This window comes from Ambystoma mexicanum, chromosome 1q, assembly GCF_040938575.1.
Source record: "Ambystoma mexicanum isolate Mex_15411 chromosome 1q, UKY_AmexF1_1, whole genome shotgun sequence".
In the NCBI taxonomy this organism is placed as follows: domain Eukaryota; kingdom Metazoa; phylum Chordata; class Amphibia; order Caudata; family Ambystomatidae; genus Ambystoma; species Ambystoma mexicanum.
Window position 1 is genome coordinate 1,265,735,360 of NC_090922.1, and position 20,854 is coordinate 1,265,756,213.

General features: G+C 51.8%; 1 protein-coding gene and 1 long non-coding RNA gene across 8 annotated transcripts in view; one reads left to right on the forward strand and one right to left on the reverse strand.

The window, feature by feature from the left end:
• The window catches only part of LOC138545721 (uncharacterized), a 94,204-nt gene that overhangs the window by 47,327 nt on the left and 26,023 nt on the right, over positions 1-20,854 (forward strand). The gene's annotated exons all lie outside the window — the stretch shown is intronic.
• MYSM1 (Myb like, SWIRM and MPN domains 1) overlaps positions 257-20,854 on the reverse strand; it is a 1,148,256-nt gene continuing 1,127,658 nt past the window's right edge. For all 7 annotated transcript variants that reach the window (XM_069642083.1, XM_069642079.1, XM_069642082.1 and 4 more), the window contains one exon: positions 257-3,583. In XM_069642083.1, the coding sequence (XP_069498184.1) occupies positions 3,446-3,583 (138 nt within the window). In that variant the 3' untranslated portion in view covers positions 257-3,445. The remainder of the gene's footprint in view (positions 3,584-20,854) is intronic.

A 20,854-nucleotide genomic window follows, 5' to 3' on the forward strand; every position in this document is an offset into this window, starting at 1 on the left:
TTTTTGGGTGTGATTGGATATTAAAGTCATGGTTATTGGGGAAGGCGGGAATAGCGAAGCCGCTACAGCAATACACAAAGCTGAATATACCAGTGGTCACAAGAATAAAAAAAAGCATTTTCCAAAGTTAAAAGAGCATTATCACATTATCATAAGCACCAGCACAACACTTACCAGATTATAAAAAGAAATTCACACTGAATTGTCATGAAAGAAATGGATTTGCATTAGCCATCCTCGCACATGTACACACACAGACAGAAAAACAACACTCTTTATTATAGTACAGACTTAGATCCGGTTGCCCCCAGGTCTTAGAGATGTCAAATACAATCCAGTATTGTGTTAGAATCACCATCAGAAGTAGCAGTTCCCGATGGTATAGTTACTGAAGTTTAAAACACAATCAATGTCCCTGTCACGATCCACAAAGTATGAGATGTTACTGTTAAACTCATTGCACATTACCCTGACTTGTTATCAAGCTTCTCCATCTACCCCACTGGACGGCGATCCCCATGACTGTGTAAGCAACCCTGATGAACTTTTGCAACCGAGACAGGACCTGTGACACACCTACTGAAAATGCAGAACTGTTGTACTTTGAGAACTGATCTTTTTACAAAGTTAAAACAGGCTGGTTAGGTGCAGGGTATGCCATGTGTTCCTTAGTAGACATAATAGAGGATGGTAGATTGCCCTGTGTCACTTCAGCACAGATAGAGTTAGTAGCACTGACATGAGCATTCAAACTAGCTGAACAACCGTCAACGTATTCACAGATTCATGCTACACCTTTGGTGTAGCACATGACTTTGGTTAGTTGTGGAAATAGAGGGTTCCTGACTTCATGTGGGTCTCTAATTAAAAATAATGAGCATGCAGTAATCCTTCTAGTTCCTTGATTCTGTCCAAACAGAGCCAGTCTGACTCAGATATTTTGGATACTTTAAACTTCATGAGTGATTTGGAAGGCACACAACATCCTGGCTTTTTGAATAGAATTGTTCTGATCAACTAAACGTTTGAAGAAACATATATATACTCACTGAATAAGAGCGTGTTTTGACAATGCCACATAATACACATTTCAGGCCCCCTGAGCAACCCTAAGTGGAGAAAAGCTGCTAGAGTCTTCACTGGGAACCAGACAATTGTTCAAAATGTTGAGAATTTGAAAACGATATTATAATGTTTAGCCACTTGTAGCATACTTGTGTTTGTTTCAAGAGCATCACTTTGCTTAGGATACAAAAATACAACATTCCATACATAACCACTGATCATGACATTTAAAATAGGTGAAAAACCTAACAGTAGTTGCAATTTACACTCTCAGATAAAAATATAGTATAACATCGTAGGGATGAATACAGACCACATGCAGAACGGATACACGCGCCATAAAAACAATACCAAATCCCATTTCTGCAGATCATGTCTCATTACACATAGACCAGGTTTAAGAATTAAATGTATCCAACAGAGATGGTAACAAGTTATATCGAAACTTTAATACAGCTCTATAGTGGTTCTTACAATAAAAAAAGGTGTTTGCAGCTACAGGGTTTGAATTTGATAACATGGTCAGGAAGAGGGAATACATTTGCAAATATTGAAATACAAGACAAAAAGTTGCTAATATTCTTTATGGTCATTATGTTATTCCTCCAACAGATTTCTCATAATCCGAAATGTCTCTAGGCAGTCCCAGGATCTGGAAACATGTTTCTAGCCATCATGAATGCTTTACAGTTTGCACTAGCTCAGACCGTGCCCATTGGGGCCATAGGTGACATCGAAAACTGAGCTCTAAAAGCCCCATTGATCCAAGGTCCATCCTTTTTCCCCAAACAAAGCGAAATGTTTGCCCATCCACACAAAATGTTACAAGGTCATTCATATGTGGGGATGGTTGATGAGGAATATGTGATTGGAATACTATAGCCATTAAAAAGAAGTAATCCGAAGGGGAGACCGGCTCCAAAATATCTTCGATAACTTCTTTTCCTTGGTAACCCCCAAGGAGTCCATTGTTCTGACCATGACACAGAGGAAAGAGACAAATTAGCCCTCCAGAAGAGGGATAGTCACCCCAAATTCAGAGTCGGTGACTATGACCTGATTGAAAACTTTCAACGTGACACTCTTCATGACCTTCCACTCAGCTTGTGTAGACAAGTCCAGTGATGCAGCTTCTTTTACAAGGATGATTGATGATGCCGGCATAAGGAGAACACTCTGGGAGAGCACAGGCAAAAGGAGAACACTCTGTGGGAGAGCAATCTCTAATTTCTCATCATCTCTGCGGTGCCCAAACTCAGCAAGTTATGGTGTCGGAGTAGGGCCTGGGGTGGGCCTATCAAGCTTGTGGAGAACAGTGAGAATGTTTGATGAACTTACAACCCGTTATTCGACAGAGTGCTGGCCCAACACAGATATGTGATGCTTACAGCTTCTGCAAGGCTTAAAACCAAAGTTTTTTGGTGAAGACATTTTCTGAAAAACAGTGGTTATTTCATCTTATTAACAGTCAGCAGAGAAACACGAACTGGGGTCATGGGTTGTGCTTATGTACAGTGCACATGCTTGCAATGCCAGTATCACCAATGGGTTCAGTGAAAAGGTTGATGCTGAGCCACCAGTCGTAACTGTTTTCTAGGAAAATGTTTCTGAACCCTGGCACAGCCAGGGATGTCAAACGATGGGCACAATGTGGCAGGGGTATAGGTATTGGAAACATGTATTTTTTTCATGTGCTTTTTACTTTTCATAGGTATATGTTAGAAGTCGAGTAACCGTGGGGCAGATATATATTCAGACTGATATGCCAAGTTGATCCCTTTGCAACAGTGTCTACGCAGATGTACCCATAAAGTTCAGAACCATTATTATGGCGCACTGTATTTCTCAGCTAGGTTTGGTTGTTCCACGGTTTGTCACAATTTGACAACGGAACTTTTTGGTGCTGTGACTTTAAATGGTGTGAAGCAGTACACTGTAAAGGAAAGTATGTAGCATTAGCCTGAACATATGTTTACAACCAACATGAAGTTGTCCTAATGAATTGCATAAAGGGCTGCATACCATTTGTCTGCGCCGCGCTCTACTGATGGAAAGCACTAGCCTACGCAACCTTCCTTTGTGTAGAGCAATATTCAACCCAGACAGATCGTAAAACAGGTTAGCCCCCATTAAAACATTTGTTATACATTGCGCATGGCCAAATAATATGAGGCACAATTATATTTCTGTCAATGAGAGGTTACTAATGTACAGGCGTATGATGGCATGGGAGGGCATATGCACAAGGGTTCCACAAGACTGTCCCTACTAGCATATTCTGAGCTGAGGATCCCATTTCATTTCAGAACTTGCAGGTGCCATACAATTCCACCATGCATCTGTTAAATTGCTCTCTGTGATATCTTTTTTTGGCAATGTATCAACAGTATTCAGTAATTTCACTCTCCTCGTTGCTTTTGTATTGAGTGAGGAACAACTGTTCTATTTGTGTAAGAAATTCTTCAGCAGCAAAGCAGTTGGTGACTTTATCCAAAGTTTTTCGCAGGCAAGCCAAAAGCTATAAAAAAAGACAAAATGTTAACATTAATTTTTTTTAATACATTTCAGGGCAAATCTTTTTAGGAAATATGTACGTTTGATCTTACATTCCCATGTAGCAAAGAGGAGCAATCTCACAACAGTCAGCAGAACATCTATACTAGTCTAACTATAAACAAAGAAAAGGAAATGTTACTCACCGTAATGACTGCTGCACCCCTAGTCTTATGCCCCCATTCTTTATACTTATGGGACTTTGCACTGACTGGGGACTGGACCAGAGTCTAAGTACAGCAACGTGTGCCTCCCCTTTGAAAATTTGCACCTAGAACAGTGAGGACTAACCACATTACATCTGAGAGATTCGTCATAGGAAGAGGCCCTAGGCAAGGTTGCGCCCGTCTTCGTTATTGTTTGCACTAGTTATTGAGCCCCTTGCAGCAATTGGAGGGAATGTCGTTGACAAAGGAATCGAAGTAGATGGGAGACAACATCTTATCTCCCTGTATGATATAAGTCATTTGTAATGTGCCTGTACACAAGTGTTTCTAGGTGCGACAAGACAAGGAAGGAAGGACAGGAGGAACTACTAGGCCTTATGTCATTCAGATCGCGCAAGTGTGGGAACGGGGAAGAGTGCATATAACGAGTTAGTGCAGCCGGGAGGTGGCTCTTATGTGCAGAGTCAGGGGGCTGTAGGTTTGCAGATACAGTCCTTTAAGTGGTTGGGAGGCCCAGAGGCAGTACAAGGGCAACTGGTCATGCAGGAGCCTGGTCCTGCAAGTTCAGTGGGTGGCCAGGAGACCAGTATGCACAGCAGACGGACATCAGCAAGGGAGAGGGAGAGAGAAAACAAAAGCGAAAAAGAAGGTCTTGAGTTGCTTCCGGAACCTTAGGTGGTCCTGCTCAAGTTTGAGAGAGGCTGTTCCAGAAGGAGGCTCCAGCTGAGGATAAAGATGTACCCCCCCACTCTCGGCCTGGAGAAGCGTCTGACCCTCCGAGCTGGAGGTGGATGAGCGGGGGTTTGAGAAGGAAGATTCTTGGGAAGAGAAAGTTGGATGTAGTGTGGTCCCCGGCCCCCGGCCCCTTTGAGCCTTGTGGATGATAAAGAGGGTCTTGAACTTGATCCTTGCAGCCACAGAGAGCCAGTGGAGCGATTACAGGGCTGGAGAGATACGATCCCTGTGCTTGAGGCCATGGACAAGTCTTACAGTCTTGTTCTGGATAAGTTATAGAGGGTGAAAAGTAGAGGCAGGCAGATTTAGAAAGAGGCTATTGCAGTAGTCCAGTCTTGAGAGGACCAGGGCTCTGGAGACAGTGTGCATCTGTGGGAAAGTGCGAAAAGGAAGAATATCTCTGAGGAGGTGCAGCTGATAGTGACACTTCTTAGAGACGTCAGAGATGAGAGAAAGGGTGGAGTCCAAGATGACCCCAAGGTTCTTAGCTTCACTGGAAGGTGCAGCCAGAGCAAGAGAGAGAAGGCGGGAGCAGGAGTCCCAATGAGGAAGATCTGGGTCTTATTGGCATTAAGGCAGAAATTGTTTGAGGCACACCATTCCTGAAGAGTGGACAATCTGGTATGAGAGAAGGAGCAGTAGAGGCTGAGGGGAGCCTGAAGGAAAGCTCAGTGTCATCCACATAACACAAAGTTAGAGCGAAGGTAGAGATGCGGTGGGGCAGAGGTGCCAGGCAGTGGTTAAATAGCCAGGGAGAGAGGTTAGACCCCTGGGGAACCCCACAAGTGAGAGAGATAGAAGAGAGGAAAGAACAAAGTTGGACCTGGGAGGGTGAAACGGTGAGAAAGCAGGTCAACCAGGCAAGGGCCTGACCAGAGATACCCACGTTGACTCGGAGACGATTGAGCAGGATGGCGTCATTGACCATGTCGAAAGCAGAGAATAGATCAAGGAGAATGATGACAGAAGGAAGGTTAGAGTCAAGATTGGAGAGCAAGTCTTCACGGGTGTTCAGGAGAGAAGTTTATGTGCTTCTGGCTGCTCTGAAGCCAGTCTGGTGGTCATGGAGACAACCAACAGGTTCAGAATGTAGATTAAGCTGGGGGATGGCCAGCTTTGCCAAGAGTTTGCCCAAGAAAGGAGTGATGGAAATCGGGCGATAGTTTCCCTGAGAGGAAGGATCGGCAGAAGGCTTCTTAAGAAGGGGGTGCAAAAGGGAGAGAGGGGAAGGTTCAAGTGGCAAAAGAGTGATTACAGAAATCGTCCAAAGCTGGAGCAAGGGTGTCGATGTGGTCCTTGATGGTTATGGAGGAGCACCTGCTTTGACAAGACTTTCAAAGATCGGACAGGTCTAAAAATATTGTCAGGAGTGAATAGGGGGAAGGAGGAGAAGGGAAGAGGAAACCTGGCCTGAGAGGGGCCTTGAAAGGTAGGGGAAGAGAGTGGACATGATGTCCTGAGTTTAAATGGTGAAATGAGATGCCAAGCCAGTACAGAGGGCCTGGGAGAGAACAGGAGAGGTAGAGACTGCAGCAGGATTGGCCAGTTCCTTGAAGATTTCAGAAAGTTCGGCTTAGTTGTTAGAGGCCGCAGAGACACAGGCTTGGATGTATGCTCTCTTCTTAGAGAGGACAGAGAGTCTGTATTGCCTTTGGTGCAGGCGGCAGGCCAGTTTGTCAGAGGGTGTGCTTGATGCCCTCCACTTCCTCTCTGCCACCGTACACTTGCGCTTAAGGGTGGCGAGGTCAGAATCATACCAAGAGTTGCACTTGGATGCAGGGTTCAAGCAGATCCTCATGACAAGGGCAAGGACATCAAGAGTGTTCGAGATAGAGAGATGAAGGTTGAAGAGGTAGAGGCAAAGAGGGAGGAGGAGAGGTCATCCCACTCGGAGAGGGCAACCTGGCCAGGTGACCTGTAAATGGTGGCTATAGTGAGAGAAGCTAGGAGAGATAGTGAGCCTGCAGACCAAACACTCAAAGGATGAATAGGCCTTCATGGAATGACAGAAGCAGGGATCCACTCTGGGAAGATCAGGTCTACTCCCCCTCCAGGACGGTTGGGTCTGAGTTTGGAGAGTATCTTGTAGCCTTCAGGGAGGAGAGTGTCAAAACTTGGGACAGAGCTGGCTGTGAACCAGGTCTCGGTCAGACCGAGTACATCCAAGTAAAGCTCTTCTAGGAGACGGCAGATGTCCGAAGGGTGTGACATTAGAGCGAGAGTTAAGAGTAGTGACATGGAACAGATTGCCACCTTTGAAAGACTTCTGTGGAGGGGTAGAGGCATGAGGTACACCCTGCAGAAGTATTAGAGGTGCCCAAGAATGGGCAGAGGAGGAAGGAGGAGGTAGAAGGGTAGTCAGAGAAAGAAGAGAGTGCCTGAGAGGTGGCGGAAGGAGGAGAAGGCAGAGAGGCCAGAGAAACAGGGCAGGGTGGGTGATGGAGGTGAAGGCAGAGCGGTCAGAGAAGCAGCAAAGGGTGCCAGAGAGGTGGCGAAGGAAGGAGGTGGCAGAGCTGGCAAAGAAGCAGCGGAGGGTGCCAGAGAGGTGGCAGAGGAAGGAGGCGGCAGAGAAGCCAGAGATAGGTCAATAGGAGTATCAGGAGAAGAAAGGAAGTTGATAAGACGTGGGAAGCATCTATCGAAAAGAAGGAGATTGGCCTGAGGGCCCTGGACCAAGACAGTACCATTTAAGTAGACATTAATGATGTCTTGGAAGAGTGGAAGGGGGCCAGGAGGGCCTCCCACCAGCTACCACCATTAATGGGAGAGGAGGAAAAGGGAGAGAGAACAGAGACCATATGTGGGGTCCATAGGCCTGTAGCGGGAATACCAAAGAGGGTGTCCTGAGGGTCTGTCTGGAGGAAGCACTGGTGTAGTTATTAGTAATAGGGAGGCCTGGTTTTGGAGACAAGGATGTCCCTTTTGAGTTTCTTCCTACCAGACTTAGTGAGAGGGATAGGATAGTCGATAGAAAAGCAGTTAGAGAAGATAGGGGAGACAGAGAGTACCATAAATGGAGCGGGGGGAGGGCATGGGGTCAGGGGGAGAGAGGCAGCCGAGGCAGGATGGTGGGGGAGGGACACACTCGGGGCAAACAGGAGGGAGGTACACATGCAATAGTAACCCCACAAAGTAAAACACTGGTAATCCAAGGAGACTGGAACTAGTAGGAATGCAGGCAATGCAATGGAAGACAATACAGTAGAGAATTGCAGACAGTTGGCTGAACAGTACAATGGTCACAGGAAGAAGGGCGTAGGGTGAAAGGCAGTTTCTTTGCTGATGTAATTTCACACACAAAATGACTTCTTGCCTTGTCCAAAATTAGGAAACATGTGAAAAAAAATATATATATAAATTGACTATTCTCAAACTGCAAATGGCTGATAAATAACTCACCAGAGAGCTCCATGAGTCCTAATTCATCAGCATGCAATATATGCAGATGACATTCAATGTATGCCGATAATATTTTGTTATATATGAAAGAACGAACTAACACAATGCCGTTGATACTGAAAGAGATTGAGATTTTCGTGCAGGTGTCCGGTCTACGCATTAAACCTGTGCTGTATCCAGTGGCTGGCACAGCAACAGGCAAACATTTTACCTTGCCTCTGTAGGTCTCAGCGAATTCCTTCAAATACCTAGGGGTGATAGTCAATATAGACTTCAAAGTGGTTTATCGAGAACATTTAGAGAATATGTCACCTAAATTGACTAACTGGCAATGTGGGTCAACCTGCCTTCATCAATTATGGGGAAAATAGCTGCTTCGAAGATGATCATACTTCCAAGAGTGCTGCACTTTCTGCAGGTCATGCTCTTGGTAATACCGCAGAATTAAAGAAACTTGATGGGATACTACTTAAATTGTTCTGGGGAAATATAAATCCACAAATCGCCCTAGCTACATTGAAATTGCCTATAGAAAAGGGCGAACTGGATGTCCCTGACTTTAAAAGTTACTATTATGCAGCAGAACTGCAACACGTGATGCAATGGTGTGGAGATGGAACAAGTTACTTACCTGTAACTGTTGTTCTCCAGCATGGGTCTGGCATGGATTCACATGCTCATGAATATTCCCCGTCGTCAGGCTGGGAATCCTCGGTACAGAAAAAAATAAGTATCAGTTTTGTTTCTGATCTGTCTTTCCTAGTAGTAACCAATCACTGATCTCTGGGTCATACTGCCCACGGCCAATGACTGCCCTCTTCCTAAGCCCTGCCTCTGGCAGCCATCCACAGATTTGGTAGCACGGAAAGTGGCAGTATGACCAAGTGAAGAGCCGCAGAGTGGTAGGCGGGAGGGTTTGCATGTGAATCCATGCCAGACCCATGCTGGAGAACAACAGTTACAGGTAAGTAACTTGTTCCTTCTCCAGCATGGGTCTGGCATGGATTCACATGCTCATGAATATAAGATTACATAGCAGTACACACATGCACAAGCATGGGAGGAGGCAAAAGGTTCAACATTAAGCAATACATAAACTCAACATTAAGCAACTCTTACCTCCTCACCAGGCCCTTCAGGCGAACAGGTTGCGCAGCACTGCTTGGCTGACCCTGGACTCCTCCCTGGAATCCCGATCGACGCAGTAGAATTTTGTGAAGGTGTGCGTCGACCTCCACATTCCAGCCCTGCAATCTGGTCGAATGGGCTCTCGGACGGCCGGGCAGCGGTTGGTTTGCCAACCGGTGACAGTGCATGATACAGCCGGAGAGCCATCTGGAAATGGAAGCCTTCGAGAGAGCCTTCCCTTGATTCACAGGCCCAAAGTTCACAAAAAGCTGTGACGTCTTCCGAAAACTCATCATGCGGTCCACGTAGAACTTCAGCGCTCTAGCTACATCCAGCGAGTGCAAAGTTCTCTCGGCCAGCGACGAAGGCGACGGGAAGAAAACTGGTAACACCAAGGGCTTGTTGAGGTGGAAGCCCGACAGCACCTTGGGCATGAAGGAGGGATGCGTCCTGAGCACCACCCTCGTGTCGTGAAAAGTCAAGTATGGAGGCTTGCAAGATAGGGCCTGAATCTCTCCCACGCGCCGTGCGGAGGTGATGGCCACACGAAAAGCTGTTTTCCATGATAGGAACTTCAATGTTGCCGTATGCATAGGCTCAAAAGGAGCCCCCATGAGCCTAGTCAGCACCACGTTGTGCTCCCACGCCGGGGCTGGGGCCTTTACCGGCGGGAACGAGTGAAATAGTCCCTTCATAAATTCCTTCACCAGGCGATGAGACCACAAGGACACCCGTCCTGTTGTCCTGGAGTATCTGGAGATGGCAGCCAGATGTATCTTGATGGAGGCGTGAGCTAGTCCAGACATGGCCAACAACAGTAGTACTTGAGGGGCCGTAATCCATAGAGGGTTAATCTTCTGTGCCCAGAACCAGACAGAGAACCTCTTCCTTTTGTGTCCGTAACACTTGAGAGTTGAGGACGCCCTGGCCTTTGCAAGAACCTCTCTGAAGTCGGCCGGTATATCATATCCCCCAAACTCTAGTGCTGCAGGAGCCAGGCCTGCAAGTTCAGCGACTTCGGGTCGTGATGAAGAATGGCGCCTCCTTCTCTGGAGAGAAGATCCGCGTCCACGGGCAGTCTGACTGGTGGGGACGCCGATAAGTCCAGAAGGTCCAGGAACCAGATCCGTCTCGGCCACACCGGTGCGACGAGGATCATCCTGCACCGGGACCTCTTCAGCTGGTTGACGAGCCGGAGTAGCAGTGGCAACGGCGGGAAAGCATAGAGGAACAGGTTGTCCCAGGGGAACGAGAAAGCATGGCCCATGCTCCTCGGTTGGGGGAACCTGCTGGCGAACCTCTGGCACTTGGAGTTTGTCGCTGTCGCGAAGAGATCGTCCTGGGGTCTGCCCCACAGCCTGAAGAGTCGATCCACTTGATCCTGGCGTAGCTTCCACTCGTGGCACGAGCGCAGCTCCCTGCTGAGTGAGTCGGCGATGGTGTTCTTTATCACTGCCAGATGAAAGGGTACCAGAAACATCCCCTGGTCGACGGCCCAGTGCCACAGATCCTGGGCCTCCTTGGTCAGGGCTGGGGATCTGGTTCCACCCTGCTTCCTGATGTAGAACATCGTGGTGGTGTTGTCGGTGAAGATCCTCACCACCTTGCCCTTGAGGGACGGAAGAAAAGACCTGAGGGCCCAAAACACTCTGTGGAGCTCCAGAATGTTGATATGAAGCAGTTTTTCCTCCGGGAGCCAAAGGCCTCTCGCGTTGAGATCTCCGGTATGCGCTCCCCACCCTTCCAGGGAGGCATCCGTCATCACCGTTACCTGGTGAGCTGGGGTGTGAAAGTCTGCGCCCGCCGTCAGATGAGTGCGGGTGCCCCACCACCAGATCGCTCGTCGGAAGGTCTCGTTGAGCGGTATCCTGTCCTCGATGCTGCCCCTCACCTGGATCCAGCGTGCGTCGAGGAACTCTTGCAGTGGACGCATTCGAAGTCTGCACAGGCGTACCAGATAGATGCAGGAGGACATCATCCCGAGAAGGGGTTTGATGGATCTTACTCTGGCTACGTCCGTGGCTAGCAGGCGTTGCACCTTGCCCAGGATGGCTTTCGTCGGACAGCGAGGCCAGCCGTGCCACTGTGTCGAGCTTGGCTCCCAGAAACAGGGTGACCTGCGAAGGGACCAGGTGGGATTTGGGGAAGTTGATGGAGAACCCCAGGTCTGTGAGTAGCTGGACGGTCTTCGCTGTATGTTCTACGGCGAGCTCCCTTGTCCTTGCTCGGATGAGCCAGTCGTCCAGGGAGGGATAGACGTGGATCCCTTGCAGGCGTAGCCACGCCACCACCGGTGCTAGGCTAGGTGCTAGGTGCTTGGTGAATATCCTGGGTGCCGACTTTAATCAGAACGGGAGGGCCTTGAACTGGTAGTGCTGTCCTTGGACCACGAACCTGAGGAACTTCCGGTGTCCTTTTAGAATGAGGATATGGAAGTAGGCATCCTCCAAGTCCAACGACGACAGGAAATCGTCCTCCTCCAGCTGTCCCAGCACGTGCTGGAGGGTGACCATCCAGAACTTCTACGCCAACCTCCTGTCTTCTTCTTTATGAGAAAGTATCTTGAGTAGACCCCGGAGCCCCGAAGTCTCTTTGGGACGAGCTCGATGGCACCTTTCTTGAGCATCGCCCTTACCTCCAGCAGCAGCTGGGGTACGTGGTTTTCCTTCCTGGCCACGGGTGACACGCGGGGGCCAAGGGCGTGCCCCTGAGCCAGGGTTTCCAGCACCAAACGGTCGGTGGAGATGGACTCCCACACGCTGATGAACTTCGCCAGCCGGCCTCCCACCGGGGTGCTTCGGTGGGGGCCCGACGCCACGGTCGATTCAGTCCTGTTTCGAGGCCGCCTTGCCGCCTTGACCTCCCTGGCGACGACGGCAGGAACCTCCACACTTGCCCCGTCCTCTATAGGCCTCCTGCGACGAGGAATGGGCCGCTTGACGGTAGGTAGAGGAGCCGCTGCCGGAACCTTTGGAGGCCCCTTGCTTGCCTTCGGTGTTCCAAAAGGACGGCCGTCGTTGCTGGAGAACTCCCAGGGCCCGGGCTGTCTACGTGTCCATTTTGATGGCTTGCAGGGACTCATTGACTGTCTTCCCAAACAGGTTGTTCCCGTCGAAGGGCACGTCCAACACTTTGGCTTGTAAGTCCTGGCAGAAATCGTCGCCTTAAGCCAGCCTCGCCGTCTGAGGCAAACACTGTTGCCCAACTGGTGGAAACCGGTGTCAGCGATGTCCGTCGCCACCGTTATGGCGTGGTCCGATGCCACCTCGCCTTCTTGCAAGATTTTCAGGGCTTCTGCCCTCTTGTCGTCCGGCAGGAAGTCCAACAAGGGAGCGATTTTATACCATAGTTCCCTGTCGTAACGGGCAACGATAGCCAGGGCTTGGCCGCCTTAATCGTTGTCGCTGCCGACAGGATGACTCGTCGTCCCATCGCGTCAAGCTGCTTTCCCTCGCCGTCCGGCGGTGAAGTCGATGTCGATGCGCCCCCGCCTTCTTCCTGGCCGCCGCCGAGACGACTGAATCCGGGGTCGGCTGTGCTCTAAGGCGTAGAGGGGCCGCGTCGGGGACCCGGTACTTCTTTTCATATCGGTCCCTTTTTGCCGGCGGCGTGGACGGGTTCTTGAGGAGGGAGAGCCCCTCATCCCAGATGTCATCCAGTAGAGGTACCGCGAGGACCGTCTTCCTCTTGGTCTCTCGACGTTGATAGAGGAACCCCTCCTTCTTTTCTTCGGGGCAGAGCTGGAAAAGCTCGGATGCCCTGGAGATCATCGCATGGAAGGTTCCAATCTCATCGGGCGGGGAAGTACGGGGGGCGGACCACGGGATGTCAACCCCACTATCGCCACCCGCGTCATCCAGGCCCGTCGTGGCCATGTCCGTGCCATCCCCGCGGACCATGGACGGGGAGGAGGGTTGAGCAGGCCTTTGAGGGTTGGAAGGGTGTAGGAGGATGTGTTCTTCTCCTCTTGGGTGGTGGACTTCCCGACGGGCCTGCCCCTGGCTGCTCCGTCGGGCCTGGCTCCGGCTCCTCCGTCGGGGTAAAGGCAATCTTTTTTTTTTAAATTTCTTTATTTTCTTAACAATAAGAACATACAAACATAGTGTCCCCCAAGCCAATGGGGGATTGGTCCATTTCCCTCCCACCTCCCCCCCCGACCAAGTCCATAACCACGCGCTGCAGTCTTGCGCCTCCAGGTCAGTTTGTGCTGTCTATGTCTCCATCGGTGGAGCTGTCTTCCTTGGGGTGGAACAAGGACACCGTAAGAGCCACCCACTGCAGTAGATCGTCCGAGGTGTCGATTTTCTGGTGTCTTTGCGCCAGTTCCCATGCTCCCGTCTCGGCTGTGGTCCATCTGTGTAGGTCCTCCCACCACGTTGCCACATCGGGTGCCTTGGGGCTTTTCCAGGCCATAGCAATTCTTCTTTTTGCTAAGATGTACATGAGGTCTTTGAGTCTGTTCAGTGACCTGTTTTTTTTGGTCCTGGGGTATCGGCCCAGGATGCAGGCTTTGGGGGATTGCACGTCAAGCGTTATGTCCGCATTAGCTGCCCTGGTTTGGATCTGTGACCAGAAGGTTTGGATTGCCGGGCATCCCCAGAACATGTGGGCCATTCCCGCAGAGGGATCCAGGCATTTGGGACATGCTGCGGCGCTCGTGTCGTTGAATCTGGAGATGACACGTGGGGTGAGGTAAGCCCTATGAATAATGTAAAATTGTATGAGCTGGAGCCGTGAGTTCCGGGATACTTTTTTGTGGTAGCGCGTCACTGCATCCCACTCTTTGTCTTCGAATCTCTCATCTCTACTCTTGAGACTTTGTTGCGTGGCACAGTTCAGTAGAGTTTCGTAGAGCCTCGAGGTTTCGTGGCCTCCCTCCGCCGCACTTAGTAGGTTCTCGATGGGTTCGTGGCCGGTGTCAAGGGTCTCCATCTCTGGCCATCGTTTTGTGAGTTTGTTCGCTGCTGCCCCGTGTAGGAGGAATTGACCGGGCGGTATTCCCGTAGTTTCTTGCAGTTCGGTGAAACTGAGAATGCCTCGGTCGTTTACCAGGTCTCCCAGGGTGGCTATGCCTAGGGGTTCCCATATGTTCCTGATCACTTTCAGGTCTTCTGGTCTGTGTGACATCATTGCGGCTATTGGAATTTGTGGGGAGTAGGGGTCCGCCAGGTTGGCGATCCTGCAGGCCCTCTTCCAGGTACGGATGCCCAGGTGAATTAGGTATGAGTCTCGGTGACTCCTCTCCGACTCAGTCCAGAGTAAGTCTCTAAGCAGCCATGGGGAGTTTCTGGGCTGTAGTAGGTGGGTATCTGTGGCTGCATCGTCCGCCATCCACTGTATTACATGTTTCAGTTGGCCCGCCAGATAATAGAGCTCAAAGTTGGGGATTTTGAGGCCTCCTTTGTCATACGGTCTTTGTGTGGTTTCTAGGGCTACTCTGCATCGCCCCCCGTGCCATAGGAATTTTCGGCAGAGTTTGTTAAGTTCTTTGAAGAATTGTGGCGGGATGTAGAACGGGACATTGGTGAAGTAGTACAGCAGTCGCGGTAGTGCCACCATTTTGAGTAGCCCCGCTCTGCCAGCCACCGAAAGGGGCAGCTTGCTCCAGAAGTCGATTGATTTGGCTAGGCCCTCCTTAGCCCGTACTGTGTTTATTATATGCTCTGTTCTGGGGTCGCGGTGGATGTTGATGCCCAGGTACTTGAATGTGGTGGGTTCCCACCGGAGTGCTAATGGGGGGAGATTTTCTTTCCTGGTATTGCTTAGGGCTGCCAAGGGGTATAGGCAGGATTTATCGTGGTTAATTAGGATCCCCGTGCATCTAGAAAATCCTTCTAGGGTTTCAAGTATGTATGGTAGTATGTGCTCGGGGTCTTTCAGGTAGAGGAGCATATCGTCCGCGTACATGGACACCAAGTGGGACACTCCGTTTATTGTTATGCCCCCATCGCCATATTCGAGCCTAAGGTATGCTGCCACTGGTTCGATGGCCAGGATGTAGAGTAAGGGGGATAGGGGGCACCCCTGCCTGGTTCCTCTGGAGAGGCACCATTTATCTGAATAGGTGTTGTTGGTTCGGACTCTGGCGGTGGGATGTGCGTAGGTGAGCTTGACCCAGTTTAAGAAGGTGGGCCCGATTCCCATCTTGGTCATGGTGGCATAGAGCCATTTCCACCTGACCGAGTCGAACGCTTTAGTGGCGTCGAGGGACACCACCGCACTTCTATCAGGTTTGTTGTCCGTGCTGTGTATGACGTGGTGTAGTTTCCGCAGGTTTTCAGTGATGGAACGTCCATGCACATACCCGGTTTGATCTCTGTGTATCAAATGTGGGATGGCCGCCTGTAGTCTTTTAGCTAGAAATGCTGTTAGTATCTTATAGTCTACATTGAGCATGGACAAGGGCCTGTATGCACCGCAGTCCTGGCTATCTTTGCTGGGCTTCAGCAGGGGAATGATGACCGCTTCGTTCATGGTGTCGGGGAGGTGGCCTAATTTGTATGCCTCGTTGTATACCTGGGATAGCAAGGGGGCCAATATATCTTCGTAGTTCTTATAAAACTCCCCCGGGAGCCCGTCGGGTCCTGGTGTTTTCCCCGTGGGTATTGATCTGATGGTGGCCATGACCTCTTCAGGCGTGATGGGGTTATCTAGGGCCTCGGTTACGTGCTCGTCCAGGTGTGGTAGCCTGATACTGTCGAGGGCATCCTCTTGTCCGTGTCCCTAGGGGGGGTGGGGTCGGAATAGAGGGCCTGATAGTAGTTTTTGAACGCTAGGTTAATCTCGGCTTGCGTGTGGATGTTCTGGCCTTCCTCGTCTCGGAGTAGGCAGATGGGTGTTTTAGGGATCTCACGTTTGTATAGCCACGCTAGTAGTTTGCCGGGTTTGTCACCTAGAGCGTGGTTTCTTTCGGTATATTTCGCGTGGCTTAGCTTTCCTAGTGTCTCCCAGTGTTTTAAACACGCCTGTTTGAGTTCGATCACATTGTGTAAGTGGGAGGGGTCAGGGGATGGTGCAGATTCCAGGTCCCTCAACTCAGTTTCAGTGCGCTCAAGCAGGGATGTGATGTGCTTTTGGGCTCCTCCCGAGGCGGCTATCATTTCGCCCCTTATTACCACTTTGTATGCCTCCCACGCTGTGCTTATATGTTGGACACTGTCGATGTTAGTTTGCCAGTAGTTCGTTGTACCCTGTCGTATTTGTTCATTAAAGGATTTGTCGAGGAGCGCCTCGCTTCTGAGCCTCCATGTCGGGACGGGGGGCCTGGGGGTTGTCAGGGACCCTGTGGTGATCAGCGGTGAGTGGTCAGAAAGCACCCTAGCCAAGTATTGGGTGTGTTCAAAGTAGGGCAGGTGTTCCTCGCTGACAAAAAGTGTGTCGATTCTAGTGTGCACGTTGTGCGGTGGGGAGTAAAAGGAGTAGGCTCTGGCGTCAGGGTGTTGTGTTCTCCACAGATCTTTCAGGGCGAGTTGCTGTGTTAGGGCGTTGAGTACTTTGGCTGGGGGGGAGGGGTGGGAGTGTTTGCTGTCTGCTCTGTCTATGCGCGGGTCTAGGGTGCAATTGTGGTCACCTCCCCATAGTATTAGGCCTTCCCTATAAGGGCACAGGCGAGCGTATAGTGAATGGAAAAAGACGGTGGCGTTATGATTGGGGGCGTAAGTGCAGATTAGGCACAGGTCTTTTCCTTCTATGGTGCCTTGTATCAGGGCCATTCTGCCTTCGTTATCTGTTTTGGTGTGTGATAGGGCGATGGGGACGGATGGTGCAATCCAAATCAAGACGACTCTTGCGTATGAGGAGAACGTGGTGCCAACACAGGTTCCTCTCCAGGCTTTGGCCAGTGCGGCGAATTTGGGTGCGTTAAGGTGTGTCTCTTGAAGGAGGGCGATACTGATTTTGTGTCGCTTCATAAAGGAAAGGATGCGATGTTGCTTGACATAACTATTCAGACCCCGGACATTATTCTAATTTTGTCAGCCATGGTCTATGCATTGTTTTGGGCTTGTGGGTGGTTTTGGGGTGGGATTGCGGGTGGCTTCAGCTAACCTCGAGGCGATCCTGCAGCGGATGGACCTGGTCTGTAACCCATGTAACCGTAACTGGGTACCTCTTCTAGGATACTCTTCTAAGTGAACAATAACCACTAACTTAACGTTCGTTAATTTCCAACTGGGTCCTCTAAACTGGGTTTCCCTTCCCAACAAACTTAAACTTCCCTTTAACTGAACACGTCTAGCGAGGTTCCCCTCGTTCTGACTCTCCCGTTTCCGCACCATTGACCGAGGTCTTCAGGCGCCCCACGGGCGGGTTAATGCACCCAAAATTCTGGGGGTCCTTCAGCAGGAGCTCTCCGGTTGTTGCCTTGTGGGGAGTTAACGGACTCCCATATCGCTCCTGTGGGTATCGATGTTGCTGCAGTGCGGTGTGTCTTGATTCTCATGTCGGTCGAGCTCCAGGGTTGAGTGGCCTGTATCACCTGGGGCGTTGCTTCCGCGGTTTGTGCTCTCTGGGTTCAATGTCTGGGATTTGCTCCCTGTCCATCCATTCGCTGGCTTCCGTTGTTGTATCGAACAGTAGTGCTTTGCTGTTGTGTAGCACTTTCAACCTGGCCGGGTAGAGTAGCATATAGCGTAGGCCTGCGTTTTTCAGTCGTGCCTTGGTGGTGATGAATTGGGCTCTCGCCATTTGGACTTGGAATGTGTAGTCCGGGTATATGGCCACTTTGGCTGAGTCTCGTTGTATGCGGCCACCCGCTCTCGAGAATGCGAGGATCGCCTCCCTGTCTTTGTAATTGAGTACCTTGGCTATTACAGGCCTGGGCGGGGCCCCGGGGGGTGGTCGTTTGGTGAGGGAACGGTGCGCTCGTTCGATGGTGAAGCCCTGCGACAGCTTGCCAGCTCCGATTTCCTGCAGCAAGAGGTTTTCAATATAGTTCGTGGGGTCGTTCCCCTCAATACCCTCAGGGAGTCCGAGGAGTCTAACGTTGTTGCTGCGCGCCCGTCCTTCGGCTTCCTCTGCCCTGTTTTCTAGATTTTGTACCTTTTGCACCAAGGCGTCCATGTCATTAAGCATCTGGGTTTTCGCCTCCGTGTTTTCGCGGACCTGGGTCTCCAGTGCTTCGGTGCGATTAGCTATGGCACGGACATCCTGTCGCAGCAGGTTTAGGTCGATTGCCACGGCGTCAATTTTGGTCTCCATGGTCTTCTGTAGGGCTTTAATGGCTTCCAGTAGCTGTGAGTTTGCCGGTTCCAGGGTCTTTTCCTGAGGAGATGTTGTGCTGGTGGTGTCGGTGTCCTGGTTGGCTGGGCCGCAGATGTTTCCATAGTTGTCTGCCGCTGTTTATTTTTGTTGCCTCTTGCTGACATTTCGATCGGCTAGGCCGGGCTGGCCGCTGCGTGCTGTGGGGCCAGTGGAGTGTTTTGGCCGCAACACCCTCAGTCTATGGGTGCTGTGCCTCTTGGCCCAGTGGAGGAGGGGCGCGCCCCTCCCGGTGCATCAACCCTGGGGTAGGCTCCTTGTTGGTGCCGCGCAGGTCTCAGTTATCTCTGCGGATGATGTAGTGCAGCGAGCTGGGGCGCCTATGCGGGGGGGGGCGCTTATTTCTTGTGGGGCGCTGGTGATGGTGGTTGGGATCCCCTTTTCGCCCCCTCCTTACCGCGTGTGTTGGGCGGACCTCTCCGCGCTCGCTTCCGCTTTGGGTGTGGTGCTGGTCCGGTCCTTGGAGGCTCCGGTGACTCGTCTCAGGCCGCTCGGAGCCGGATTGCCGTCTGGTCTCCCTAGCCCTTGCCAGCAGCTCCGGATTGCGGGTCTTTCCTCTGTGGGCGGGCTCGATGGGGCCTTTCGCACTTCTTGTTTCCCAGGGGGTCTTGCAGCGCGTCGCTGGTCGCTCCTCGTCGGGGTCCTCAAGAGCCTCCCCGGGGCTCGGGGGGGGGGGGGCACCGGAGCACAGGACGCCGCCGCGGATGGCGCATAGCCCTCCCCCCGGGTGCTGGTCCGGTGCACGGCTTCCCTCTCGGGTGCTGGTCTGGTCTTTGGAGGCTCCGGTGACTCGTCTCGGGCCGCTCGGGGCTGGATTGCCGTCCGGTCTCCCTCGCCCCCGCCAGTGGCCCCAGACTGCGGGTCCTTTCCTCTTGCGATGCGTCAATGGCCGCTCTGTGTCGGGGTGGCCGCTCTGTGTCGGGGCCCGTTATAGCCACCCCGGGACTCGGGGGGGGGACACCAGAGTGCAGGCCGTCGCCGCGGAGGGTGTTCAGCTTCGTCACGGGTGCCGCAGGCACCACCAGTCCACGGTGCTGTCAGCTTGTGCGCGCCGTGTCTCCCGTGCTGCGTCCTCGGCTAGGTGGGCGCCATTTTCCTGGTGCCGACGTAGTTCGGTACTAATCAAATATCTTTGTTCCCGAAGGTCGTAGCGTCTCCAGACTTGGCATGCAGGTGCTCTGGGTGCTCAGCTCCGGGTGTCGCGAATTGCAGCGGCAGTGGTGGGGTAAAGCCGCAGTTCGGCAGCAGAATCAAGGGCACATCATGCGGAGCTACAAGGAGAGAGTCCTGCTTACATGGCGGCTAGCCACGCCCCCCGGGGTAAAGGCAATCTAGTCCTTATTTCAGAGCATAAGAATTGAATTGCCATCAAAATGGCCGCCGAGTTCTCCTGCGGCACTGGCTGCGACGGGCGCGACGGTTGGTCTGGGGTCCCGTCGGCACCGCCGTCACTTCCGTCGTCCCCCTTGTCGGGATGCCTCTCGACGGGCTGGTCCTCCTCCATGCCCGCGTTGTGGCTTTCAGGGACTTCGACAGGTTCTTCCTCGGAGGTTGTGTCTGAATCCACGACGGCCACTGCCCCCCCTCTTTCTCCGCCGGGGGCTTTGTAGGGGTTCTTTCGACGGGCTTGAAAGATGCCTCCCTCCGAGGTGGCAGGGAGGCTCTGGGCCTCGAGGCCGCTACCACAGGTGTAACCTCCGCAGGCTGCGCCAGGGTTGCCGCAACCTCCTCCATAGAGGCCTTGGCTGAGTGAATCAAGGCCTTAGTCACCGACGGCGTGCTTGTGGCCTTCACCTTGGGGGAGGGCTCTCCGCCTCGCTCCCCATCAGCCGAAATCTTCGAGATCGACCGGGGCCTCTCCAGAAGCTTGGCCGGGTTCTCGGATTTTCTCTTACCCGAGCCATAGCGTTGGCTTGTGGTCGATGGCGCCGGGGAGGATGCGCCCTGCCTGGCCGCCGAGGAGTCCGACCCTTCGGCGCTCCCGGTGCCCGCTTAGCCTTCTGTTGGGCCCCCGTCACCAGGGCGCCCTCACAGGACTTAAAAGACCGTTCGGATTTCTTCTTTTTCTTCTCACCTGACGGGCTCTTTCCCTCCAGCCAGTTGGCGAGACGAAGATGGTGGTCCCTTATGGTCCGCTCCGACATGTTCACGCAAAACGCACAGTCCTCCTCCACGTGCGTTTTGTCCTCGTGAAGACATGAGAGGCATAAGGAATGCTCGTCTTCCTTGAACACGTTCTGCAGCTGGCATCCAGGGCAGGCCCTGAACAGCTTCCTGGGCGTCGAGCTCCCTTTCTCCTGGGCCATGTCCAGGGTAGGCCTCAGAAACTTCTGGAATCCTCCAAAAGCGTCGCTCGGCGAAATCTTCACTCTTGAAGGGCATAGAAACTTCCGAAACGGGTCCCCGTTGATCGGATGTAAAGACGGTGGCGCTTGAGGCTCAATTTAACTGAAAAATGAGAAATTCTTTTCGAAAAAAGTGCGAAAACGCAGCAAAAGCTCGAGAGCTATAGCACGAGGACTCCCAACACTTGAACGTGCAGTAAAAAT